This window comes from Arachis stenosperma, chromosome 2 (assembly GCF_014773155.1).
Source record: "Arachis stenosperma cultivar V10309 chromosome 2, arast.V10309.gnm1.PFL2, whole genome shotgun sequence".
NCBI lineage: Eukaryota > Viridiplantae > Streptophyta > Magnoliopsida > Fabales > Fabaceae > Arachis > Arachis stenosperma.
Genome location: NC_080378.1, coordinates 62,660,990 through 62,673,929, shown reverse-complemented (window position 1 = coordinate 62,673,929; position 12,940 = coordinate 62,660,990). Strand labels below are relative to the sequence as shown.

The following is a 12,940-nucleotide window of genomic DNA, read 5'->3' as shown; positions in this document are numbered from 1 at the left end:
CAAAAATTTTAAATGCAAAATTAACTGAAGTGGATATTCAAATTATTTATTGCTAAAGTATCAATGCACTTTATCAATTATTGATACAATTATTAGGGGTTCATGGGAAAAGTTCCATTTTCCATTCCAAGCAATAGTGCAACACATTATTCTTAAATATAATTTTTTTTTTCACATATTCTGATTTATCTTTATTTCGTCTTTATTTATTCTCCAGCTGAAGATAGACTATTCTCTTCTCCGAGCTTCAAACCCTGAAAAAACAATGTAGCAGACAAATCATTATTCCGAAAAAATAAATAATAAAAGAGAAAAAGTTAGTATATATATATAGGTTAGTATGTCTATTATATATGTATAAAAAGGCTTAGGACGAAAGATTTGGTAAACAAACACTAATATTTTTTGGCTATTGCATCCTATATTTAAGATAACACTTAAAAAAGATAGTCTAATATATACATACAGGCAACCTTTTATATTAGCAGCAATAAAATAGAATTATAATAACGAATTTTTAATAAACATACTATAAGTGATGTTGTTGATAAATTAAAAAATATTTATCAAGTATTATTCTATTAAATATACAAAAATAATTATTATAAAAATAATATAATATTTTTTTAAAAATTGTTTTTAAATTTATTTTAAATTTTAAACTTCACTTCTTTTAGAAAACAAAAATAACCCAAATGGCAAGGCTAACTATTGTGCCGAAAAAAAGGGAAGAAGAAGAAAGAAGAGTCTCTTGTCCCCCCCAACAAAACCCCAACCCTAACAAAATCCTAACCCCAATCCATTCCAAATGTTTCGTTCCTCTCTGTCTCTGGTTCTTCAATCCATTCGATGATGACGTGCGTTCCTTTATTGAGCTTCGATCTCAATCTTTGCTCGCGAATGAGCTTCGATCTTCTCTGCTCGCAAATGAGTTTCGATCCTCTGCTCCTCTTCTTGTTGAGCTTCGATCCTCTCTGCTTGCGTTCATCACCGCCGGTCACTATTCGATTATCACTGCTCTTGTTTTTGGTGAGATTCTCGTTTTTGGCGTTCTTCTGCAGGTACTGATGATTCTACAGTTCTTTTTTTGTTTTATTTTAGCACCATTTTGTGTTTTGAATCTTAACTTTTAGTTAAACTTGTAGCTGTGCGCATTAATTTTAAACTTGTGAGCATGTATCCCTACCTATTTCTTCAGAATTAGCTGTGATATCATGTCCTGCATGTTGATGCTATGATCCTATGAGGACTGATTTACAGTTGATGCATACTATGCCTTAGTTGATTTTCAGATAATAGAGGTACACTATTAACACCAAATTTTAATATTAAAATTTCTTTATTCTTAAATAGCTAAGTTGTAAACATAATTAAAGCTTACTTTCTTTCTTAGGTTGTTTTTCCACTTTCAGTAAGCTAGCTGAGGAATTAATTAGGATGAGTGTGAGTTAGGTAGTGATGAATCTACTCTTGTCACCAACATAATAATATAATTTAGTTTGGAAATCAGATTTCAAGCAAATGTAATGGTTAAAAAGTGGCATGACGAAGAATGAAGTGTGATGGATAGTAATAAGAGTGGAGTAGTGGTATTAATATATTGAAAAAAGATTAATTAGCATTATAAGCTTATAACCTTTTGTTTATACTCACTACTGAAATAAAATAAAAGTGGTTGATGTGGCATGTGGTTCTTTTACATGTGTGCTTTTATATCTATGAATTATGATTTGTTGATTGCATTAGTTGATTGCATTTATGTTGATAACTTTGTTGTTACCAATTGCTGTTAAAATCTAAGCTTATAATTTTGCATTATGGCTTCTTGTATTGTCAAGACGTTGGGCTTCTCTTGCCGGAAATGACGATTGCTATTTGAGAAATTGGGAGATCAAAGCACATAGTAGCATAGCAAGGTAGTATAATAACACTAACAAGCCGTGCAAGCTCTAGTGTGTTCTTATTTTTGTGTATCAAATAATAATAGACCTATTGATTTTGCTAATTCAGAATTTCAGCTCTAGTGCAGGTTGAGATTTTGAGGCAGGAGAATTTTTAGGCAAAATAAAGGAAACTATTTTTTATTTTATTTTATATATTAAGCTTCCTTAGAATTTATGTTGATTATTTTTTCTTGTCTTTTGGCTAAAAAATCAAGCTGCTCCAAAAGACTGAGACAACGTTTTCAGATTGAGCTCTGAGACTGTGTATTTGGACTGAAATCTCTGTAGAATTTAAAATTGAACATTATTGTGTAAATTTATTGTTTTAGTGTGTGCGGTGCTGATTTTGAGTATTAGCTTATTTTCATTCCATGTACTCTGTAGAAATAAATATATAAAGTATATGTGTTGTGCTGATTTTGAATATTAAGCTTCCTAAGCACTTTCCTTATAGGACAGCATGTGAATTATTCATGTGAAGCTGAAGTACTCAGTTATTCTACTTTTCTAATTTTCTCTAGATAGACTCTAAAGACAGCCACCCTGAGTTGCTGATTTTCTATTTTTCTTTTTTGTCCCTTATTTTGGTCACATATAAACTAATTAAAGACGTCATACTATTAAAAACTCTGTTGTTTTCTTCTTAATGCTTTGGTCTGCAGACGGCAAAAATTGTGTTCCTCTCTTTTCACATTCATCTATACCACCATCACAATCTGTCACTCTTTCGAAGGTACTGACGATTCTGCCTCTTTCTTTTTCCTTTTCTATTTGCAATGATGACTCTGCCTCATTCCCAAAGCTCGTGATGCTTTCTTTGTGTTTCCGTAGGTACTAATGATTATGATTATACGATGGAGTAGAAGATTTTGATGACTTGTTGACTAAATTTGACAAGAAGAAGGGACAGTGTATAATGAACCATACTTGTAAATTGCCAATGAATTGGGATTAAAGATTCTTTTTGATTGTGTGGAAAATTGCAAATCTAATCCCCACAGGTGGCTTCCCTATAATTAATTGTTATTGTAATTAATTCTTTATTTTGCCTGAATCATATTCCTGTAAACATTAATCGAATAAAGATTGATTTGAAGTTTAACTTGCTTGGCATGAAATTGATTTGAAGATGTAGTATGTAATTTGCTTGGGTTGTAAATAAGATTTTAGCTGACTAAATAAGTTTTGTCCGTTCTTACTTAATTATATTCTAATTTCATGTATCTAGAAATCTCCTAGGAGAAGAATTGATAACTTAGATTTTAATGAGATTGAACGGCCTGAGCATTGGCTGGACTCTTCATTGAAGCAAATTAGGCCTAACAAGTAACAAGGTATGTAAATTTAGTAGCTGACTCTTATCAACTTTATATTGAGTTCACTGGGCTAATATCATTATGGTAATTAGAAATTATGTTGGTTGATTACCTTTAATTTGTTCATAGTTGCTTATATGTGATAGTAGTTTATCGGGATTTGGTGGTATATATACAGCTAGCTTTGAAGATTTTCACTTAGTAGTTTTTGGTATATTGAATGCTTCACTAACAAAGGAATTTCGCAGTGTAATTTTTTCCATTTATTTATTAAATTATTGAGACAGATATGGACTTCAAGATTAAGCTTTTTACAATTGATGGCAAAAGAGTGAAGCTTACTATTTGGGACACAGGTAACTGGTTAGTTATTTGATGAAATTTTTTTGTGCAAACGTAGAAAAACAAGGTAGTTAATTAAGAATTTTCATTGTTCTAACTCTATGCTGTGTGTGGAAGTTATTGTAATATTAAGTGCTTTTTTTTATTGTTATTTTGGCCATTGATGTATCCTAGTACTCCGCTTTATACTGTGTGTGAAAGTTATTATTTCTCACTATCATATGTGTTACAGTGAGTTTGAACTTATTTGGGAAAAAAATGGAAGGAGCCACTTTCAATTTTCTTACTGATCTTGTACTTCTAATGAAAAATGTTTTCTACTCGGTGGTAGTGCCTATTCTATATTGGTTCGAATAACAGTGATCACAATGCATGAGAACATGTACTAGGTTGATGATTGTGTTAGCATCTCAGTAAACTATCTTCTTCTGTAGGTTTTCTTACAAAAAATAAGAATCAATGGGCATACGCAACTGGTGGAAAGACGACTGGTAAGACGATGTAGAAAGATATGATGTGTTGAAAGAGAAGAGTCAGAAAGTGAAGTTGATGATAATCCTGAAGCCTTCAAGTGCTAACAAAACATCAGAACTGCGCTATGATCTCTTATTAATTGGAAAGAAAGTTTGGGTCATAAGGTAAAACTTATTCAGGATGAGTTTGATAAAGATCCTCGGGAGAATGGTTCTAAGGATGAAAATGGTTCCAAAGATGCTCATCGTATTTGCCTCCCCCCCCCCCCCCCCTCCTTTAAGTACATGTATTTTGTTAAGGGTCGTTTATTTAATTAATTTGCCATATTTTGTTATGTGAATTAAAGAGTTATAATAATATATTTTAACTTGATAATATATATTCAAGTAGAATAAGTTGAGGTTGTGTTTCTTTTATTATATTTTTTTATTTTATTGTATCAAATTTTAATGAAATGCTTAAATTATTGTACTGATAGCTAATAAATAGTGACAAAATGTACCTAGTAGTATCACAAGAGAAAACAACGGTTTTAAAGAAGAGCCAATGCCTTTAAATTAATGCCTTAGTAATATAAGAAGTGGCAGTGCTTCTAATAAAGTGATGCCAGAATCTGACCAAGAGCATTGTTTTTGTTTTAGAATAGACAGTTTTTGAAGAGTTGCTTACAAAAGCATTGCTTTTGAAGCAAAACCCGTTGCTTTGACCTAACACAACGACTGCATCTGAAAGAGGTCTGAAAATGTTGCTTTAAGTCTAAAAATATTGTTATAGATCAAAAGTAACTTTTTATTAATCTTTAGATAATATTTTTTAAATGTTGTCTCAGTTTGAAAATATTGTAGTTAAATTTTTTTATTATTAAACTTGAATCTAATAATATATTTATTAAGAAAAGAAAAATAATCTCATTATATATTATGACTAATCCTAGCTATATTTATTAATATTATTTCACATTTCTGATAGACTAAACTAATTCAGACGGTAAGAATTTATAATAAGAGCATTATTTATATTATCCCTATTAAAATATATTTTTAAAATTGAAAAATAATAAAATAAAATAGAAACATTCGATAAATTCACATCATCAGATCATAAAATATAAAAAATTTTAAACTCTAAATTCTATAATTATCATGTCAGCATCCTTATTAACGGTATTAACTTTTAAATATAATTAAAATATATTTAAATCATTAACAAGAAATTAAAATAAATAAAACGTTATTAAAGTATTTTTAAAATTTTTGAAAATTTTAAAAATAAAAAATATACTTTATCCAAAATTTAATTACTATCTTTTGTGCAATTTTATTTCCTTAAAATTCAGTAGTCCTAAAAAACAAAACAAGAATAAAGCTAGCTAATACAAGCAGTTAGAAATTGAAATGATGAAATGGACTTACGGGGTATAGTTAATATCAACTTTTCCAGCATTGGTGTTAGCTATCATAGAGAAAGCTTCTTGAGAGAGATCAAATGTTCCCTGGCAGCCTGGAGAGGGACAAAGATCGACAACCTTGACGGTAACACTGGCGCCGGTGCACGGTTGAGTGACGCCGGCATTGGTCGCACCTGTGCATGTGATCTTATACATTTGGCCACATGCACCTCCATTGTTGTATATTCCCTCGCTTGCAGCTGCAATCATCGTTCCCTCGTCCTCGTACCCGTAGCATGCGGATGCTGAAGATTTTCCAAGTAGCATATCAAAGCACATCATTATCTTCATGTTATATATACATATCCAAAAGAAAAACTTTGGTCTTCTATCTAACGAATTTTTTATTTAAATAAATAAATTAAATGTAATAATTATTGAAATAAATAATTTAAAAAATATTTACCGATTTACATTTTTAAATTATATTTGGTTAACAAAACAGAGTCTTCTCATATATGGCGTCCAAATTCAGACTGTAATATTTTTTAAACGAGATATGATTTAAAAATGTAAATCAGTAAATATTTTTTAAATTATTTATTTCGATAATTATTACATTTATTTTATTTATTTAAATAAAAAATCTCTTATCTAACTAGTGTGGCCTTAAATAAAAGGTTCAAATTTAAAAAATACAAAAAAATTTAATACGGAGAAAATATATAAAACTAGCTAACTTTTAGTTAGTTAATAATAGTTATTTTTTTTAAATTTATAATTTAAAGTTTAAAATTAAAAATTTATTATTTAAGATCTAAAATTTAAAATAAATAAAATAATTTTTATAAAATTAATTGACATTGACGAAAAAAAAAACTTTCTAACGTTACTCTTTAATGTATTAAGTGTGTGTTTGGATTGTGGTTAGTCAAACTGGAGTTTGAATAAAAGTGATTTTATAGAATTGATTTTGGATAGAAGTAAGTTTGTGTTAACATGATTTATGTTTGGCAACTCTTTACCAAAATTGATTTTGATAAAATAAATTTTGTTTGGATAATATTAGTTAAAATCACTTTTAGATAGATAATTACTTAAAAGGACATGATATTAAATTATAATATTATTTTTTTATACATGTTTAATTTTTTTTTATATTTTTTTCTTATATATTTTTTATATAGTATATTTTTAATACTCTTAGTACTCTTTTTTAGTACATTATAATTTTTAACTATTATTATTATTATCTAATGGAATCAATAAATTCTATTATAAAAAGATAATAATAAATATAATACACAAAAATTATAACTATAAAAATATATAATATCAAATAAAAAATTGATAAAAAAATAAAAAAGAGTTCATATAGAGAGGAATAATAAGAATTCTATAAATAATGCAATAATATGTATAAAGGATAAAGTTGGTAAAAGAAAAATAAATATTAAAGGTATTAGCTAAAAGCACGTTAGTGCAACGGAGAAGCTAGAAATTATTGCTTCTTGTAAACGTTGGTTTAGGAACAAAAGCACTTCTGCCTTTGTAAAGAAAAAAAATTAGCCAAACAAAAAAGTGAAGCTTTCAAGAAGCTCTAACGTGCTTTTTTCCTTCAAACATAATTACCAAACACACCCTAAAAAGAATATTTAAAAAATAAGAATCCAGAAAGAAACGTAGAAAAATTAGATTAATATTTAATATGTAATACATAGGTAAAAATTACTTATTTGACATGTTTTATTAAATAAGTTAAATTAAGAAAATAATATAAAAGTATATTATTCTAAAATTTTTTATTTTGATTAATTTTTTTATTCATTTAGCTTCTTTATTGAGAAGAAGAGAAATAAAGCTGCACTTGAACTCTTGAAGTAAGCATGAGATAGTTAAGAAACATGGACGTCGTCACGTCGGTTACTTAAGTGGGTTTAAAGGGAACTAACAGGCTTGTTAAGCCGCCTATCTTATCTTGTTAGTACTTACACAAATAATAAGAATATCTTTTACCAACTCAAAATTAGAATTTAATTTTAATATAATATTAATAAAAAAATTTTATATGTATATTTAATTACGTATACGTCATTAAATTAATTATTATTTAAATTGATCATGTAAATAATAATTTAAAAATGAATATATGCGATTATAAATGAAAAATTATATTATTAGTGCATTAAAATTAAACTCTAAAATTATTCAAATTTTATTAATAAAAAAGGGAGGAAAATGTTTTTTGGTCAAGTATTTGGTAGTTTTTCTTAATTTTTTTAATATATTTTTTTTCTTAATTAGAAAGCGGTTGCTAAAAGAATACAAATACAAAGGGCCATTTCAGGAGTTTGCACAAAAAGGATATTGTTTGTGAATCAGTCTTATTATATATACGAGCCATTATATAGTGTATTAATATATGCATTAATTAATTCAATACTCTTTCATTTAGTAAACGTGAAATTAGTCAAGATAATAAGTATTTTAAATTCTAAATAAAAAATTGATTCAGAAATAAATAAAAAAATTGACACACAATGGCTAAGATAAAATAGTACATTTCATGATATTTTTCCAAGTAGGATTTGTGCCCCTTTTTTAATAAGAAAAATAAAAATACTCACGAGTGTAAACTGTATAGTAAGTTGCTGTTCCCGAAGTAGCGGATGTCACCGAAACAAGGCTAAATATCGCAAGCCCCATGATAATAACAGCTCTCAGTTTGTTCGCCATATTGAAATATTGAAATGCAGGGAAAACTAAAGTTTTATTGTACAATGTAGCGACGGAATACTTAATTATATTGAACACTTGAAGTAGCTTCTGAATTTGTTCTGTTGGAAAATTGGATAACATTAATACCATTTTATAGTGACTGAATGCTATGTTAGCGGTCCGTCATTTTCGGAAGAGGAAGAGGGTCTCCGCACGTTTCTACGCAGCCACCGTCCCCGGACGTTTCTGCCCAGCCGCCACTATTTCTAGAGTTAGAATATTCTTAATAATTATTCAAGTCTCCATATATAACTACAAAATCTCTATCAAAATATAGTGATAGATTAAAACTTTTGTATCTTATAAATTATTTGAAAAAAATTTTATGACATAAACATGTTAGATATAATTTTTATTTTTCACAATAAGTATTATTTTCTGGTGATGAAATAAAGTAGTTTCTTCACATAAAGAAAATGGTATGGTCTTACGTCCTTCAGCTGCATGTCAGTGTTGTTGTCTAGACATCAGGTATTTACTATGGTACAGGTGATGCGTGTGCATTTTATACCCTTTTTTATAGCATTTTTTTAGTGTTTTTGGTTATATTTTATTCATTTTTAGTATGTTATAGTGCAAAATTCATCTTTTGGATGCTACTTTGAGTTTTTGTGTTATTTTTATGATTTTAGGTGAATTTTGGGTAAGTTTGGCAGAATCTTGTTTAGAGACGAAGAAAGGATAGCAGATGCTGTCAATCCTGACCTCCGTGCATTCCAACGAGCATATCTTGAGCTATAGAGGTCCAATTGACGTGGTCTCAACGGCGTTAGAAAGCTGACTTCCAGAATGACTGCCAAAACTAGCGTTAAACACCAAGTCTGGGTGTTTAACACCCAAGAAGGACTGACTTCTCAAGTTGAACGCCCAAAACTGGCGTTCAACGCTAGCCAGGGAGCAGGACCAGTGAAGTTCAACACCCAGAACCCAAGTTGAATGCCAGTCTTCAGCCCGAATCACTCCTAGTAGGCCCCAAAGTGGATTTTAGCACTCCTTAGTTTATTTTGTTTTCTTTTTATAAATTTTAATTAAAAATAATATCTTTTAAGTTTGGTTTTAGAGGTTTTTACTATAAACAAGAGACCTCCTTCCTCCTAAGGATCACGCCTCCCAGGAGGGGAGACAAATCTAGAAAGATTTTCTTATTATTTTGTTTTCTCTGTAAAGCATGGGTCACTAAACCTCCTAGTTAAGGTTAGGAGCTCTGCTTATTTCTATGGATTAATATTATTACTTTTCTATTCTAATATATGTTTGATTCCATTCTATGATATATTGTCGTTTTTCATCCAAATGAATCTGGGGTGGAAATGGAAGTATGACCACTTTTTCTACATGAGTTCTTGTGAGTCCGTGACAGGATAGTATTGAACTACAGCTTGAGAATATATCTCCTAAACTGCAAATTGCCTGGGCTAATTAGATATGTGACATAAAATCTGGTTAACTTTGGAGCGATTAAGGTTTTTGTGGCACTAAACTAAAATACTACGCTTCATTCTCCGATCCAAAAGATCTGACATTGTCTGTGACACTTTAAGTAGGATCAAGGGAGAGTGAATTGCATTGAGCTTTACCCTCGTTCGAGTTGAATGACCACTGACCCTGGCTTTTGATAAGAATCAGAGGAGATTAGATTGCCAAGGAATTGGAGTTTAATCACTTACATTTTGTCATAGAATGAATCATCATTGTTAATTTAGACAATAAGAAGTATTAATTCAGAAAGATAAGTATCTCCGAGGCCTTAACTGTTTCTATATATTATCTCTTTACCAATCTTTAATTGCTTTTCTTTACTTTCTTGTTTCATGCGCCTACAACAATAACTCTCTTTTCTGTTTTTCTGACTAAGTCCAGTAAGATAACTATTACTTGCTCAATCCAATAATCCTCATAGGATCGACCTTCACTCACCCATCTGAGGTATTACTTGGAATACTCAGTACACTTGCTGGTAAAGTTGTGCGAGTTCTAATTTTGCGCACCAACAGGAGACAGACAGCATGCTTCTATTAGTGTAATTGTGTTATTAAAACATAGAAAAAATTGAGATAACTAATCATGATTAGGAAAAAGGGGTTATCTGGACAAATCTGAGTATGTCTATCACGCTTTTTACTATTTCATTTTTTATTTTTTTCTTATATAGAAAAAGTTGCTTTTTAAGTTGGTAGCTCCAAAAAAAAAAATCATTTTTGGTTAAATAGTAACCCACCGAAAATCACGAGTAATGAAACCAAAAAACAAAATGAAAAAACAAAAGTAAATGCCAAATAAAATAGAAGTAAAAATCACAGCTTACAGTGTTAAGTAGAGAGCAGAACTCAATCTTATAGTATTAGGTATTCCAGCCCCGTTTCAAATTTTACCACAGTCGGACAACTTAGACGCGTATTGGGTGGTTGATAAACCCCATTTTTAGGGTTCATCTTGTATTGAAATTAGAGTATTTTGATAACCTTTTCTCGCATTTAACCTATGAATTGGCATGGTTTTGTAATCTCTCCCGTATTTGTGCTTAATTGTAAAAACATGCTTTTTAAGCCTTATTTTGATGAATTCTAGTTCCTCTTTGATTCCATAAGAAACCTTGATATGTTTGCTAGTAATCTCAGGATGAAATAGGCTAGTCATGGATCAAGGGAGCAAGGAAGAAATTATGCAAGTGGAGAGAAGCACAAAAAGCCAAAGAATTGATCTAGGCCATGCACGCGCACGTGCACAAGGCGCTCGCGCACACATTGCGAAACAAGCCAGGGACGCGCACGCGTACTGTGCGCGCACGCGTCGATGACAACACACGACCTCATTAATGCAACACGTGCCTGGCGATTTGAGAGGGTTTCTGAACCCATTTTTGGCGCCAATTGCTAAGGGAAAGGAATAAAAGGGTGAACGATTAAGGGGAAGGCATCAATTAACCAAGTCTAGAATATAGAATATACTTAGGATTAGTTTTAGAGTTTTAGAGAGAGAAGCTCTCACTTCTCTCTAGAATTAGGATTAGGTTTAGTTCTTAGATCTAGGTTTTGATTCATCTTCTCTCCTACTTCTACTTCCCAATTCATTGTTGTTACATTCATCATTCTTCTACTCCTTTGTTGTAATTTCCTTTATATTGCTCTTATACTTTGTTGTAGATCTACTATTGCTACTTCCATTTTCTTTCAATTCAATAAGAGGTAATTCAAAATAATTGTTCTTCATTGCTTTTCTATTGTTGATCTCTTGTTTTTGTAGTTGTAGATTCCTTTAATTCTTGCATTTAATAATGTTTACTTGTATTGCACTCTATGTGTTTGATGAAATGTCTCCTCTAGATATAGTGTAGGTTTTGTTCCTCTTGGCCTAGGGAGCGTAATTAGTGACTCTTGAGTTATCTAATTCCTTTGTTGATTGATAATTAGAAGTTGCTAATTGATTTGAATGCCTCAAAAGCTAGTCTTTCCTTTAGGAGTTGATTAGGACTTGAGGAATCAAATTGATTCATCCACTTGACTTCCCTCCATAGTTAGAGGTTAACTAAGTGGTAGCAATGAACAATTCTCATCACAATTGAGAAAGGTAACTAGGATAGGATTTCTAGTTCTCACATCTTGCCAAGAGCTTTGTTAGTTGTTAGTTTATTTTCATTGTCATTTACTTTCATGCCTCTTACCCAAAACCCCAAAATAAGTCATAATCAATAACAAGACACTTTATTGTAATTCCTAGGGAGAACGACCCGAGGTTTGAATACTTCGGTTTATAAATTTTAGGGGTTTGTACTAGTGACAAACAACTTTTTGTATGAAAGGATTATTGTTTGGTTTAGAAACTATACTTTACAACGAGATTTTATTAGTGAAATTCTAAACCGTCAAAAATCTAATCATCAGTGGTGGTTGTGGAGCATTAAAACATTGTTAGCTTTCCTAGAGTAAGTGCTGTTCGCGGTGGTTGAGTGTATGTTTGTGGTTACTTTGAATCTGAACAGAAAAATGGTTGTTCCGGTGGTTGTACCGCACCGCATTAGGAGACAGGTAAGAGACCAAGTATGGGATTTTAATTTGGGTTGTTAAATGTGTTGCTGAATATGTTTAGGTGTCAATTATAATTATGTGATATCAATTTATCTCTTTTAATTTATTTTTTTCGAGGTTAAACTTAAAAATATATTAATGTATTTTGAAAATGATTTAGGGTTGTGTATTCTAATTTTAAAGGTAGGTTAATTTTATATTTGACGCCAAACATTTAGTATTAAAGTATAATCGTAATGTAAGAAACAATTAGATTATTAAGAATAGGAAAAATGGCACCTTATTTGTGTTATCCATCTGAAGTAAATAATTTACGTTGTGTAAAAGTTTTAGTACATATGATGTTGCGATAAGAAGCAATTAGTCAATAAAAAATAACGGCACTTATTATTTTTTTCCCTTAATGTAAAGACTCTTTTGTGTGACAAGTGTTCTTATTGTCTTTTTGAGAATTTCTACGAATTCTTTTTTTATATATTATAACTGAACTTGTAAGCTAAAAAAATTAACAAGGCTCATGAATTAATTGATGAATTAATTGAAGCAAGGAAGATTTTTAGTGTTGGTTAGTTTTTAAATTTATATTTTCTTGTAATTTGAATTTGAATTTCATTTGACATTTTCATTTAGAATAGGCTATAAAAGGACCCATCCTGGACTCATCGGGGGGCTTTT

General features: G+C 30.3%; 1 protein-coding gene and 2 long non-coding RNA genes across 5 annotated transcripts; 2 read left to right on the top strand and 1 right to left on the bottom strand.

Moving 5' to 3' along the window:
* Nucleotides 1-25: 25 nt before the first annotated feature.
* Nucleotides 26-8,292, bottom strand: LOC130960834 (EG45-like domain containing protein). Its single transcript, XM_057886325.1, has 3 exons — nt 8,090-8,292; nt 5,488-5,767; nt 26-254 (listed from the first exon to the last, which is right to left on the bottom strand). Exons 1-3 carry the CDS (start codon nt 8,196-8,198, stop codon nt 248-250), a joined length of 396 nt encoding a protein of 131 aa, XP_057742308.1. The 5' UTR covers nt 8,199-8,292; the 3' UTR covers nt 26-247.
* Nucleotides 688-4,452, top strand: LOC130960835 (uncharacterized). Of its 3 annotated transcripts, none has more exons than XR_009079269.1 (6): nt 688-1,061; nt 1,839-1,916; nt 2,606-2,676; nt 2,775-2,944; nt 3,172-3,615; nt 4,036-4,452. It is a non-coding gene; the product is annotated as an uncharacterized LOC130960835 (long non-coding RNA). The 3 variants fall into 3 exon arrangements; XR_009079268.1 differs by having other exon boundaries at nt 2,775-3,277; nt 3,547-3,615; XR_009079267.1 differs by having other exon boundaries at nt 2,775-3,615.
* A 236-nt stretch (nt 8,293-8,528) lies between the features above and the next one.
* Nucleotides 8,529-9,489, top strand: LOC130957317 (uncharacterized). Its single transcript, XR_009077242.1, has 2 exons — nt 8,529-8,711; nt 8,873-9,489. It is a non-coding gene; the product is annotated as an uncharacterized LOC130957317 (long non-coding RNA).
* Nucleotides 9,490-12,940: the final 3,451 nt, after the last annotated feature.